Source organism: Neophocaena asiaeorientalis, unplaced genomic scaffold (assembly GCF_003031525.2).
Source record: "Neophocaena asiaeorientalis asiaeorientalis breed wild unplaced genomic scaffold, Neophocaena_asiaeorientalis_V1.1 scaffold46, whole genome shotgun sequence".
Taxonomy (NCBI): domain Eukaryota; kingdom Metazoa; phylum Chordata; class Mammalia; order Artiodactyla; family Phocoenidae; genus Neophocaena; species Neophocaena asiaeorientalis.
The window spans coordinates 7,106,727-7,120,960 of NW_020175393.1; the positions used below are offsets into that span (position 1 = coordinate 7,106,727).

The 14,234-nt window shown below is 50.8% G+C and overlaps 1 protein-coding gene across 5 annotated transcripts in view; it reads right to left on the reverse strand.

The window, feature by feature from the left end:
- Positions 1-14,234, reverse strand: part of MOCS1 (molybdenum cofactor synthesis 1) — a 38,226-nt gene that overhangs the window by 2,692 nt on the left and 21,300 nt on the right. For 3 of the 5 annotated variants that reach the window (XM_024766170.1, XM_024766167.1, XM_024766169.1), the window contains exons 4-10: positions 8,610-8,774; positions 6,294-6,355; positions 5,884-5,995; positions 5,361-5,473; positions 4,748-4,858; positions 2,411-2,531; positions 1,876-1,923 (exon numbers count right to left, since the gene is read on the reverse strand). In XM_024766170.1, coding sequence (XP_024621938.1) covers positions 1,876-1,923; positions 2,411-2,531; positions 4,748-4,858; positions 5,361-5,473; positions 5,884-5,995; positions 6,294-6,355; positions 8,610-8,774 — 732 coding nt within the window. Of the gene's footprint in view, positions 1-1,860; positions 1,924-2,410; positions 2,532-4,747; positions 4,859-5,360; positions 5,474-5,883; positions 5,996-6,293; positions 6,356-8,609; positions 8,775-14,234 lie in introns of all 5 variants that reach the window. The other 2 variants (XM_024766171.1, XM_024766168.1) reach the window with 2 other exon arrangements.

Consider the following 14,234-nt stretch of genomic DNA (forward strand, 5'->3'; position numbering starts at 1 on the left):
TCCCTCCCCAAGCCTCTCCCCACCAAACCCCGAGTTCTCCCGTTCACACTGGGGAAAGGGGAATGAGGGGCAAAGAGCACAGCGAGGAGAGAGAGAAAAGCGATGAAACACAGAGAGGGGCCCCCGGAATAAACACGTGCAGCCCTCCTCTCCAGGAGGTACGCAGGGCCAGGGTCCCGCACGCAGGCTCTGCCTGCCCTGCAGTGGGGTCTGTGGGTGCCCCCACCTGGGCTCCCCTCCTCACAACTTTCCTTTTGCCCGAGTTCTCTTAAGAAACACCTAAGGTCTGAAGACTGAAGCCTCCATCAGAAGACTGCTCTGTCCCTTCATTTTCTTAAAACGATAGCGAGGCCTCAGCCTGAATTACCAATTAGTTATCTCATCTTCACATTCTCCGGGAAGGGCTAACAGAAATCATATAGTTTATAGACAACATACTAAGGTTAAATATTTAATCTATTTAAACAACATCTCAAGCAGATCAGAAGCATACACAAAGCAACAGGATGATTTGAATGGTCCCAGGGGCCTCGGGGACCTTGTAGGCTCTTGTTACTCAAAGGGTGGTCCAGGGACTGCCAGCGCCAGCACCATGTGAGGACTGTTAAAAGAGATGCAGCCCGGGCCTCCCGAATCCGAAATAACAAGATCCCTAAGGGATTCACAGGTACGTGAAAGTCTAAGAGGCCCTGTTCTAGGCAACTCTTGGTTTTATAGAGATCAGACCACTTTAGTTACTCTATATCCTTGAGAGTATTATTATTCCTTCTAAAGCAATTAGGCCTCCCAACCTCTAGCTTTCCATCATGCTCTGGCCCCCCTACCTCGTCAGTGTCAGAGGTGCAACTATCAAGGCATCCCCCACTCCTTGCCATCAAGGCGTGTCAGCATGGGTCAAGGCCCAACACAAGAGGATGAGGATGGTGGAGGTGACAGCAGAAGAGAGGTGATACAGTTTTCTTTCCGATGGCATGCTGTGGTGAGCCGCCCTTCCTTCTCTGGGTGGCTGGTGTGGTCCGTGGGCTGTCTCTGGCCCATTCCAGCCCACATGCCTCAGGGCTCACTCTGCTCCAAATGTTGAAGGAAAAGAATCCCTTCCCCTGGTCGTTCTCACTGCTTTCTCTTGCTTAGGGCACAATTCAGGGGCCCAGATCTGGCTGTGGCCAAGGGGGCGAGGCCTCCCCTGCTCGAGCCTGGGCATGCACCAGAGAGATAACAGCATCCCCAAAGCTCCGCATGGACCAGCTAGTTCCCCAGGGTTAGAGACCACATGAGGCTCAATAAGAAGGTGTTTCTGTTTGAAGCCTCCTATGCACATAAGAGGCGCTCTGGGCACGTAAGTTCCCGGGAGTTAAGGAATTAGGCAGTTGAGATCCTGGCTGTGTCCTCCCTAGGAAGCTGAGTAGCACCCTTAGCTTGCTGCCTAAGCACTGCCCACACAGAAGCGTGACGACACGAGGACCAAGGGCCACTAATGGTCCGGACAGGCACGTGAATTGACCCACAGGACAGCAGGGAAGGGACGCCTGTGACTGTATCCAAGCTGGGAGATTCTAAAGCCGAGGACAAGATCTCTGTCTTACCCAGAAGCTCCATTTTCAGGGGACAGCTAACATAGCGATCATAAACCTGGAGGACCCCCCCGACCCGACTTCTGGTGAGACAGAACGATGATTTCTGTGGCCTGTACAGTAAGAGGGAGTCAGGGAAGGGAAGAAAAGCCACAGTAAAGGCTTGGAGGGGTAGGAAAAGGTGAAGGATGAGAAACTCAGGATGAAGTGCAGATCAGGGTGGGGGGCGCCTACGGCAGGGGCCCCACCCCACGGGATCCCCCCCTGACAAGGGTGAGTGGTTACGTACTGATGGGTCACCCACCGATGAGGATCATGGGCCGGTTCTTCATCTGGGAAATACTGAACATGCCTGGGGCGAGGGAAGGATGGGTGGGGGAGAGGAGAGCAGGGAAGCGGGGAGAGAAAGAGGGCGGGGAAAAGAGTTCACTGAAACGAACGATGGACACAGAGGTATGACAGCCCCGTGGACACGCACTCACCTACCGCAGCCCGACAAAAAACCCCCGCCGTACACTGCAAGGTCGCCCATGATGGAGCCCATGACAGTTTTTGGATGCCAGGACCCTGCCCTCCCTGTCAGGGATGAGAGAGGGGCAATGACACCCCTCTTTCTCCACCACCCAATGAAACAGCCCGAGAGAATGTGGGGCCCCCCCGTCCTGTGCAGGCTCTGCTCTTCCCCTGGGAAGGAGAAGCATCACCGCACCCCAAGTCTAGAGGTCCAGCAGAAGTGACGGAGAGCACGGACCACACTGAGTGCCACTGGCTCACTACAGACCTCCCTCCTGCTGACAATGGCCCACTCACCACCCAGCCTGGCCTCCCCGCCCCCTTACCTGCATGCTGCCTCTTCTTCCTGCCCACGGCAGCCCCAATGATGCACAGCAGCTCCTCCTCAGAGGCCCCCGCCCGCAGGTGATCCCGTAGAGATACCTCTGAGTTCCCAAAGAGGCAGACCTGGAGAGATCACATTGCGGGTGAGGCCAACATGCCCCCCTCATCCTGAGCCTTGGCCCCCATCCTTGGAGCCCCCCTGGGCTGGGCACGAGGGCCTCCCGTGGCTGGTCATACTCAAAGCAGGTCTTCCTGCAATGAGGGGCCGAAAGTGCTAGATGGAGGAGTCGGAGGGGCTGGATGGGCAGGAGGCAAAAGCAGACACCCCAAGGCCTGCATCATCTGACTTCCGGTCACGTTTCCTTCAGCGCGTGGTGCGTACTTGAAAAATACCAAATAACTACCGAAAGATACAGCACATCAAAATCTAGATCCACACCTTCTCCTGAGACATTCCATGCAAAGGCCTCTTCGTTGCATGGGAACGGACCCCAGTCAGTGGGAGCTGAGCCCTGGCAGTCCCCTCCAGACCCAGCATGTACAACCATTTCCCCTCCATCCTCTTCCAGTCCCTTTGCTCCCGGACCCTGCCCGCCTGGCCCTGCTCTGGTTTGTGGTCCCTGACATGGGGCTGATGGCAGCCTGAGGTCATTCAAACTTGACTCAATGCTCCCGATTCTAGGAGAGGCTGGGAGCTCTGGGGGGCTCGGGGTGGATGGGGCAGTCCCAGAAGGTGGGACACCTACTTCCTCCCATGAAGCCCCACAAAGCACCTACCAAGTGTCAGTCCTGTGCAGGGAGCTGTGGGCACAGAAGCACGTGTGACAAGCAGACACCATCAGAGAAGATATGAACGAGATCTAAGCGGAAGATACACCCACTTCCCCGTGCTGGTCAGTCCCCCTTCCTCGCTCCCCACCAGCCCCCACTCTCTGCCCTCTTCTGCAACCAGAGCCCCCCTCCTGCTGGCTTCCACCTGGGTTTGGCTGATGGGAGGTCAGAGGGTGAGAGCAGAGAAAGGCCGGGCACTTCTCGGCAGTGGTGCTTCCGTCCACAACCACAGCCCCAGCCAGGCGGCCGCTCCAGCTCTCCTGGGAGCCCAGTTACGCCAACTCCTCCCCTGCCCCTTCCTCCCAGGGGTGGGACAGCAGTTTGCTGCTGCTCATCCAGTGCCCTTACAGGCCCCCTTAACCCTGCGCTATAAACAGCCTCTTCCTCACATTCTCCTTAGAATCCTCCCTCCACTTCCCGCAGCAGGGTGGAGGGGACTGACTGACACAGTTACCACCGACTGTCCACTCAGTCCTGTGCCTCCAGCCCAGAAGACCCCCTCGCTTTATAACAACCTGCCGCACAGTTCCTATCGGGTGTCCAGCCTGACGGTCCAAACCCACCCACCAGCACCCTCGCCCCCGATCCCAAGCAAGTCCCAGAGCTGACCAGACAGCCCGGAGCCTCTCTCTCCACCCACACCTGCAGCTCCAAGTTCTTTCACTCTTCCATCCCACCTTCACCTTAACTCTTACATATCTGGAACATCACAAAGTGGCCATTTAACTGTCTATTTCCAAATTCAACCTGGGAGTTATTCTTCCTAAAACATGAATCGGGGATCCTGCCTCCCCACCTTGTATAAAAACTCTGCCCAGAGTCCTCCTGTCAACAGGACACACTCTGCACCTTGCATGGGGTCACTCAAGCCCTCCACGAGGTGGCCTCCCCATAGCTGACTTTAATCTGCCCTGGCCAAATCAGGATGAACACATCACACTCAGGACCCTGTGCGCTCCCTCCAGGTTCACCACCAGAGGCCTGTCCGGCCCCTCATTTGATGAAGAATCCCGTACTGCCACCCATGAGCTCTTTGTTTGGTCTCACGGGGAGTCTCTGTGGCCTCACAGAAGATGGGCATGTCCGCGCCTCCCTTCCACCCGCCGTCCCCGGGCCTGAACGCACAGCATGAGCTGACGAGATATCAGATATGAGTAACCGATGCTGGTTTCAGGAATGAACCCCTGGCCTGGTGGGAGGGGCCAACCAGGGTGGGGGCTGGGGGCAAAGGGCACATCGGTCCCCGCCCAGCCCTCCCACAGCACTGAGTCCTGGAGAGTGGCTCCTGATCAACCATTACCCAAGGAAGAAAGGAACCAGGGTGACGGTTCCATGGAAGCCACGAGTTCACCTTGATCTGCCGCTCCCACGATCCTCCCATATCTGACACTATCTCACCATCACCCCGTGTACCCTGCTAGCCTCACCTCCAATCAGGGGGCACGGGTAGGAAGACATACACAGAGCACAGAGGGGACAGGGGTGCCCATGGGGAAGGGGACGCTCACCTTGAGGTTCCCGTCAGCTGTGATTCGTAAGCGGCTGCACGTCCCACAGAAATGCTCAGACATGGACGTGATGAAGCTGACTCGGCCTCGGAAGCCAGGGATTTTAAAGGCCTGTGGGTGAGCAGTGGAGGGGAGGGGGATAGGCAGCTGAGTGCCAGCTCTCTCCCTGACATCAGAGCCCTTGCCTCTCGGCCCTCTCCCCAGGAGCCCTGCAGAAAGCAGCCCCCAAGGCCCTCGGACAACAGAAGACTCCAGTATGAAGCCCATGAGCTCTCTGCCTGCACCTGGCCTGCCCCAAACAAAGGCTACTAAAGATGCAGGAACCTGAGGGCAGCACGGCCAGGGACAGCCACGTGGAAGAGCCAGACAAGCACCCGCTCCACCACTCAGTCCAGTGCATCCTACAACAAGTTCCTTAACCTCTGCCCCACGTCGGGCCTGCTTCTGCGTCAGTGGAGCAGGGAGGCTGCTATGATGGCCCTGGAACACTTCCTGCTTAAAAGGAACTGTCCTGCATCACTGACTCCACCCCCAAAGCAGCCCCTGCCAGCTCTCCCGTCCTAGGGTGGAAGCACCACCTTTCTCCCGGCCCCATCCCTGCCCTCCCGCCAACCTTGGCTGTGCTGGATTCCTCCTCCGGCAGCTTCTCCAGCTCCGGCCACTGCTGCCTGAGGGTGTCCAGCATCTCCTTGTAGCTGACCATCTTCTTGAAGTTCCACTTGTTGCCTGTATTGGGGGTGGGAGCTACTGAGTCACATGATGCGGGGACCCAGGGGCTTCAAGTTCACCCTCCCACAGCCCAGGAACCAGTTCTCCGCCGCCAGGCCAGGAGGGCACAAGGTGCCTGAAATGGGTGGATGGAATCACAGCCACGCCCACTCTGAGAAGCCTCCGACCCCCATCGCAGCCCCGGTGCCTGCCCAGGCCCCTCCCCACCATCCCTGGAGAAATTCCTACACACACAGTGGTATCGGGGCCAGCAGCACCCACAGGGGCAGCCGGACCTTGTCCGCCCTCCTCAGCCTTTCCCAGGGTTCTCGACAGCCCCCCGTCGTGTTCTCAGCGGGGCTCTGGTCCAGCTCTGCCGACAGGCCCGGCCTCCTCTTCCCCCACCCACCCCGCCCTGCGGCACTGACCATCGAAGGGCATGTACTCTATGAAGCGCACGTCCAGGGGAAGGCCCTCGGTCAAGGCCACGAAGTCCAGGAGTTCGTCCTCATTCAGGCCTCGCATCACCACACAGTTCACCTGGTCCAGGGATAAGGGGACCACAAGGGCTATCCCCACTGCGTTCTTTTCCAGGGATGACCCTTGTCGGGGATCTGACACCTGCCTAGGCTCTCCACCCAGGGTCCCGTTCCTTGTGTCCCTCCCCCAGTTCTCCATGGGTCGGAAGATTCCATGGGTCAGTGGTTTTCTCCCCTCCCTTGTGGGGAGTGGGGGCAGGGCTGGATGGAGCCGGCCAGGAAGTGGTGAGGGGTAGAGGGGTACACCGCAGGTGCACTGGCCAGGGCTGGGGCCTGTCTTGGGGCCAGGAAGTCCTCACCTTCACAGGACTGTAGCCCAGCTCAATGGCCTTGTGGATGCCCTCCATGACCTTGCGGAAGCCTGTGGGGAGGGAGAGGAACAGGGTCCAGGCACTGCCTTCCTCTCCCCTACGTCCTCACACCCATAGAGAGCACCAGAGCCACAAGGAACCTCAGAGACCGCCGAGTCTGGGGACCAGAGAGTAAATATTTCAGGCTCTGGAGGCCAAGAGGCAAAATTGAGGATAGTATGTAGATATACATCATAAAGATTTTATTGACTAAATTCAGAATATGGTAATAATTGAGTATAATATTTGTAACACCACTCTGGAATAGAATGAAAGAGTGGAATTCTTTTTGCAGGGATAATATGTTGCTTAATTGGTATTCATGGTTAATGTTCCCTATCATTAAATTCATTGCAAATGTTATCTGCAAAATCCATTCTTGGCTCGAAGGCTGTAAGAAAAACAAACCAGGCAGGGTGCTGGAGTTGGCTGGTGGGCTGTAGTGTGTGGACCCTGATCTAGGTGAACCCCCTCATAGCCCAGATGAGGAAACCGAGGTCCAGAGACAGGCAGGGCTCAGCTGGGGGTCTCGCACAGAAGGCAGGACCCCCAACTCCCTCCCAGTGCCTGCTCTTCACCAGTCCGACCGTTCACCCACTCTTCATATTCTCACCGAGCACCTACCAAGCGTAGGTGCTGGGCCAGGGCTGGTGAGCGATTCCCGTGCACGTGGCTCTCTCCTATCTCTGTGGTTAGTGCAGTAAATGTGATCCCAGGCTGGCTTCTCCTCCCCACCGCAGCTCAGTCATGTATCCAAACATGTGAGTGCCTCCGGCATACCGGCCCCTCCCCCACCCCCAGCCAGCCTCCACGGTTTCCTTGCAGCATTTTCAGAGTAAGACGGCAGGAAGAGATGGCAAAGGAAAGACTGTACAGCTTTTATACAAAATGCCGTTAGGATAATCTATAAGTTCTCTCTTCCGTCAAGCCCTCTCCCTCCAAAAGGAGGCAGGGGACACAGGGATATGAATGGGAAGCAGATCTGGCATCAGGATCTACTGTCTCCGATCCTCATTCCAGGAAGGAGTCAAGGAGGCAGGGGGCATGGGGAAGTGGGGCTGGGGGTTCTCTGGGTAAAGCTCACAGTTATACCTTCCACTTTCCCACCTCAGAGCCCCTGCGGTTCTCGACTGACATTCCTCCTAAGAGTAAGCTCCCTTGATCTGACCACCCAGCTCCTGAAGGGCCAGCATGAATGCCTCCTCCTTGAAGCCCTCCCAGTCTCCCCCTGCTGGAGGAGAGAGCCCTAGAGAGAAAGAGTTCTCTCTTCCGCTCTGCAATGCTTGAACTGACAGCACAAGACAAGCAAAGGTGGTTCCGTGGCATCACACCTTTCGGCCCTTCGTAGCCTGTAAGGCAGGACAGTGTCCTGTGCGTCTGTCCCCTCCACAGCACCTGGAGCAGCCTTTAGAGGGCAAAGACACTCCCCCCGCCAGCACTTCCTCAGCACACTGCCAAATATAAACAGGAAGTCACACGCTGGGGGAGGGTGGAAAGAGGAGTGGGGCTGAGAGCTGGAGGCTGTTTCCAGAGAAGCAGAGGGAAAGCTGGGTCTCCCCGGCATCTCTCTGATCCTCCAGAGAGGTCTCAGTAGTGCACCACCCTCCCCAAATCAAAGGGCATCTGAGCCTGTGCAGAACCTGCCATCCCAACCTGGGGCCCACGGATGGTGGGCGCTGGCCTAGTGAGACCCGGGGCTCAGGCCCCTCCGCTCTCCACTGCCACCCTCTCTGATGAAGCCTGGCAGGAGGAGGCTGTGGGTGTGCTTGCTGTAGGGGGTGAAGGAAGAGGCTTACAACAGGATGGGCTCAGGGAGCATCCTTAGGTGCTGGGGGACCCTCAGCTGGCAGGGCTGGCCCTGTCCCTGGAACCCCAGGGCAGCTAGCTGCTTTCACCCCAGGCTGCCCCACATTTCCTCAGAGCTCACTATAGGGTAACCAACTTGTCTCAGTTTGTCAGGGACTGTCTTGGTTTTAAAACGGAATGTCCCGTGTTGTTGAAACCCTCTCAGTCCTGGGCAAACTGGGTACAGGGTAGGGGGAGGCTGGTCACCACAGCTCATTAGCATCCGATCCCAAAATGTCCCCAAGAGTGTGGCTACAGAGACGAGGGACCTTTAGCAAGACTGAGAGATGAGGTGTAAATGCCTAGGCTTAGCTATAGCCCAGACACCAAGAGGGAGACCAGGCCCCCTGCACCGGCCACAGCTCCCCAGCTACGAGGGCCTGGGAGGGTCACCGTCCACCGTGAACCCCATGTGATCACCTTTCCTGCGGACGATGAACTCAAACTTGGCTGGTACCAGCGTGTCCAGGCTGATGTTGATGGTACCGAGGCCAGCTTCCTGAAGCTGCGGCAGCAGCCGGGCTAGGTTGATGCCGTTGGTGGTGATGCCAATGGTCCTCAGCCCTTCCAGCTGGTGGAGCTGTGCTGGAGAGAGAACAGCAAGGGGTATTAGCCTTCTTGCTCTTGGTGAGGCCAGGAGAAGGGCTGGAAGGGGAAACTCTGAGCCAGATAAGATGGATGGAAGAGGGGCTCTCTGTGGACCTCTATTAACCAGGCTTAGCTGAACAAGAAATATAAGAAAAGAAACAACCAAAAGATTAAACACCGAGCGCTCACCTTGCTAGAGTGCAGACGGGATCTGATGGATCAAGGAGACCGGAGCCCAAAGTGCACACTGGAGACGGTTCTATACAAAGTGTGAGGGTAACTAGCTGCACCCAGCTTAGCAGTCACCTAGGCAAGAAGCAGGAGGGGCCCTGGGCCTGTCAAGGAGGTTGCCTGTCTGGGGAGCTATATATGGATGAGTTGGGTACGTTGGTCTCCCTCCCATGCCTGTGAGTAGGAGGAAGGCAGCAGCTTTTACCCCAAGGCTACAGTACTTAAGCGAGCTGAAGCGGGTGGGGGCAGCCCTGAGTAGCTGCAGATACTCAGGAGACGGGACCCCTGGAGTCCAGAAGAACTTCACTTCCCTTCTCCACAAACTCAGGGGCAACCAGCATAAACAGATATAGCACTGACAGCCAGGCCAACAGAAGCCTTGGACACTGAAATGAGTACACAGCTAAGAAGCAGTAAATATGGGCTTCCCTGGTGGTGCAGTGGTTAAGAATCTGCCTGCCAATGCAGGGGACACGGGTTTGAGCCCTGGTCCAGGAAGATCCCACATGCTGCGGAGCCACTAAGCCCGTGCGCCACAACTACTGAGCCTGCGCTCCAGAGCCCGTGAGCCACAACTACTGGGCCCTCACGCCACAACTACTGAAGCCCACGCGCCCTAGAGCCTGTGCTCCACAACAACAGAAGCCACTGCAATAGGAAGCCCACGTACCACAACTGGAGAAAGCCCACGTGCAGCAACAAAGACCCAATGCAGCCAAAAATAAAAATATACATTAAAAAAAAGAATCAGCAAACATTTTAAAAGAATGCTGTGATATGGGGAGGGGGAAGGGTAAGCTGGGATGAAGTGAGAGAGTGGCATGGACTTATATATACTACCAAATGTAAAACAGATAGCTAGTGGGAAGCAGCTGCATAGCACAGGGAGATCAGCTCAGTGCTTTGTGACCACCTAGAGGGGTGGGATAGGGAGGGTGGGAGGGAGATGCAAGAGGGAGGAGATTCAGGTTTTTGTGAGATGTTACAGAAAAATCCAAATGAACTTTTTGGCCAACTCAACAGAAGAGTGAAAGAGGAAGAAGAAAGGACAGAGATAACAGAAGATGACTCTTTCAAAAATCAGAGTTAGATAAACATAGATGCAAAAATCCTCAACAAAATATTATTAGGAAATGAAATTCAACAACACATTAAAAGGATCATACACCATGATCAAATGGGATCTATTCCAGGGATGCAAGGATGGCTCAACATCCACAAATCAATCAATGTAATACACCACATTAACAAATTGAAGAATAAAAATCATATGATCATCTCAATAGATCCAGAGAAAGCATTTTATAAAGTTCAACGTCAGTTCATGATTAAAAACTCTCAACAAAGTGGGTATAGAAGGAATGATCCTCAGCATAATAGAGGCCATATATGACAAGCCCACAGCTAACATCTTACACAACAGTGAAAAGCTACATGCTTTTTTCCTCTAAGATCAGGAACAAGAGAAGGATGGTCACTTGTGTCACTTTTATTCAACATAGTATTGGAAGTCCAAGCCACAGCAAATGGAAAAGAAAAATAAAAGGCATCCAAATCAGAAAGGAGGAGGTAAAACTGTCACTATTTGCAGATATTATACACAGAAAACTCCAAAGACTCCACCAAAAACCATTAGAACTAATCAACAAATTCAGTACAGTTGCAGGATACAAAATTAATATGCAAAAATTCATTGCATTTTCATACACTAATAACAAATTATCAGAAACAGAAATTAAGAAAACTTACAATTGCATCAAAAAGAATAAAATACCTAGCAATCAATTTAACCAAGGAGGTGAAAGACTTGTATACTGAAAACCGTAACACGCTGATGAAAGAAATTGAAGACAACACAAATATTGATAAATGGAAAGATATTCTCTGCTCATGGATTAGAAGAATTGATATTGTTAAAATGTCCCATACTACCCAAAGCAATCTCCAGATTCAATGCAATCCCTATCAAAATTCCAATGGCATTTTTCACAGATATAGAACAAACAATCTTAAAATATGTATGGAACCATAGAAGACTCTCAATAGTCAAAGCAATCTTGAGAAAGGAGAACAAAGCTGGAAGCATCATGCTCGCTGATTTCAAACCATATTACAAAGCTATAGCAATCAAAACAGTATGGTATTAAAAAAAAAAAACAGTATGGTATTGGCATTAAAAAAAACACATGGATCAATGGAACAGAATAGAGCCCAGAAATAAAGCCATGCACATAGAGTCAATTAATTTACAACAAAGGAGACAAGAATGGAAAGGACAGTCTCTTCACTAAATGGTGCCAGGAAAACTACATAGCCAAGTACAAATGAATGAAACTGGACCACTATATTATACCATACACAAAAATTAACTCAAAATGGATTAAATATTGATCTGAAACCATAAAACTCCTAAGAGGAAACATGCAGTAAGCCCCTTTGACATTGGTCTTGGTGATGTTTCGGATTGGACACCAAAAGCAAAGGCAACAAAAGCAAAAATAAGTGGGGCGACATCAAACGAAAACGGTCCCACACAGCAAACGAAATGGAAAGTCCACCTACTGAATGGCAGAAGATATTTGCAAATGATACGTCTGATAAAGGGTTGATATCCAAAATATATGAAGAACTCATATAACACTAAAAAAAAAAACCTATTAAAAAATGGGCAGAGGATCTGAATAGACATTTTTCCAAAGAAGATACACGGATGGCCAACAGGTATATGAAAAGGTGCTCAGCATTACTAATCATCAGGGAAGTGCAGATCAAAACCACAGTGAGAGACCACCGCACATTTGTTAGAGTGGCTACGATCAAAAAGACAGGAAAAACCAAGTGCTGGAAAGAATGCGGAGAAAAGGGAACCCCTGTGCACTGCTGGTGGGAATGTAAATTGCTGCAGCCACTATAGAAAAGAGCACAGAAATTCCTTAAAAAATTAAAAACAGAACCACCATATGATCAGCAAGTCCACTTCTGGGTATTTATCCAAAGAGAGTGAAAACATTAACTCAAAAAGATATATGCATCCCTATGTTCACTGTAGCATTATTTATAATAACCAAGATTTGTCCATCAGTGGATGAATGGATAAGGAAAACGTGGTGTGTGTGTGTGTGTGTGTGTGTGTGTGTAATGGAATATCATTCAGTCATAAAAAAGAAGGAAATCTTGCCATTTGTGACAACATGGATAGCCCTTGAGGGCATTATGCTACATGAAATAAGTCAGACAGAGAAGACAAATACCATATAATCTCACTTATATGTGGAATCTAAATAAAACCAAAAAGAAAAAAAAAACCACACCAAAAAACCAAACCAAACAATAATCATGGATGTGAACAGTACTTAGGTACAAGGATGTTAATCGGTGAGCAATACATAACAAAGGGATGTAGGAAAACATCCAGATGGCCAGCAACAGAAAACTGGCTAAATCACGCTTTGTCTAAATGATGATGGAGTATTATGCAACTAAAAATGACTCTGTAAAAGAATAAGTTAGGATGTTGGGAAATACACGTCACATTAAATCCAGAGGGCAGGTTAAAAACACTAGTTGAAAACTAGGTGCAAAGAAAAAAGACAGGAAGGTCGCCAAACCAAAATGTTGACAGTGGTTACAGTTGGGCAGTAGTGATACTATTTTTGCTTATCTGAAATAAACATGTATTACTTTTGTAGTAAGAAAATGAAAGTTTAAAAATAAAAGTTGTTTTAAAAACAAAGAAAAGAACTTTCCTCTGGGCCTCTGACAATATGGAAAATTAGTAGTAGTTTTTGGCTCCCTCCACCAAATCAACCCTGAAGAAACACAGAATCCAGGAACTTAAAAAAAAAAAAGACAATCTCGAGAAACTCACAGGAAGATGGACAGTCCTTTTGAGCTGGTATGGGGGAGGGGGTGTGTAGCCTGGGGTTGAAGTAGACTGGCAGAGAATGGAAGCAGTTAAAGGAAAGCAAGGCAGTTCAAGCTCTCTCCTTACCCTCATCCACTGATGCCTCAGAACAATCAATGCTGTCCGCTTCCTGAAGAATTTGGTGGTAAGAGCTCCAGAGAACTAGCTTAGGAGGTCAGCTCAGGGAAGCTGCCAAAGCCCTGCTGGGATTCATCCCTCCACCCTCCCCCTCCAAAGCCCCAGGACTGGTGGATTAAAATGGAGAGTAACTGCCTCCTTCCAAATCTGCTTCTCTCCGAGGGTTTGAAGGTGAAGGTCTGTCATATTACATCACTCCAGGAGGTGCCATTCTCATCACATTCTAAGTCAACAGCATCTCCCAGAGTTATGCAAGTACACAACCTGCGCTGTCCTACGTGGCCAGGCTGGTCACTGGTGGGGAGATTACAAACACGAGTGAATAACTGTGATTTTCTGGGATCTTGAGCTCACTGGGTCTATTGAAGACTAAGATCTGGCCTTAAACCTTTTCCCATTAAGCAGTGCCATACAGAATAGCTAATATCCTCAGGGGAACAAACTTACTGCCTAAACTAAGGAGACCCTTGAGAAGTACAACCAGTGCTTCCCCCACCAAAAACAAAACAAAACAAAAAAACCCCAAACACCCCCAACCCTCTATATATATCAATAGAAAAGAAATGATCAAACAGACCAAGAATGTAAGATAAACATAAATACAATAAAAGAAATAACAGAAGATATTAACAATATGAAACAAAATGTTTCATTATAAAAGGGAACAAGGGAAAGTAGTAGTTAAAAACAGTATTGTGAAATAAAGAACACAAGAAATAGGTTAAATGGTAATATCAACATAGGAGAAATTGATGAGTTGGGAGGTAAGATTAAAGGGCTCTCCCAGGAAAAAAGAGGAAGAGAATAAGATACCAAAATATATTTTAAGAACTGTGGAGGCCCTAAGTAGAAGAAGCAACATCCAGATAATAGAAGTCCCAGAAAAAAATTAAACTGGAGAGAAGGAAGGAATATCTGAAAACATAACAGAGTAATGAAGAAAAGTTTCCCCAAATGTAACGCAAACGTAATAGAATGAAAAGACGATGTCACTGAATGCCAACAGGACAGATGAGGAAAAGCCTATCCTAGATACATTACAGTAAAATTTAAGAAAATCAAATAACAAAGGCAACACTCTAATAACTTCCAGAGAAGAAGTGTGTATTACCAAGAGCAAAACCCAGACTGACATGAGACTTTTCGCAACAGCCAGACTGACTGTAAGGAGACAACGCAGTGAC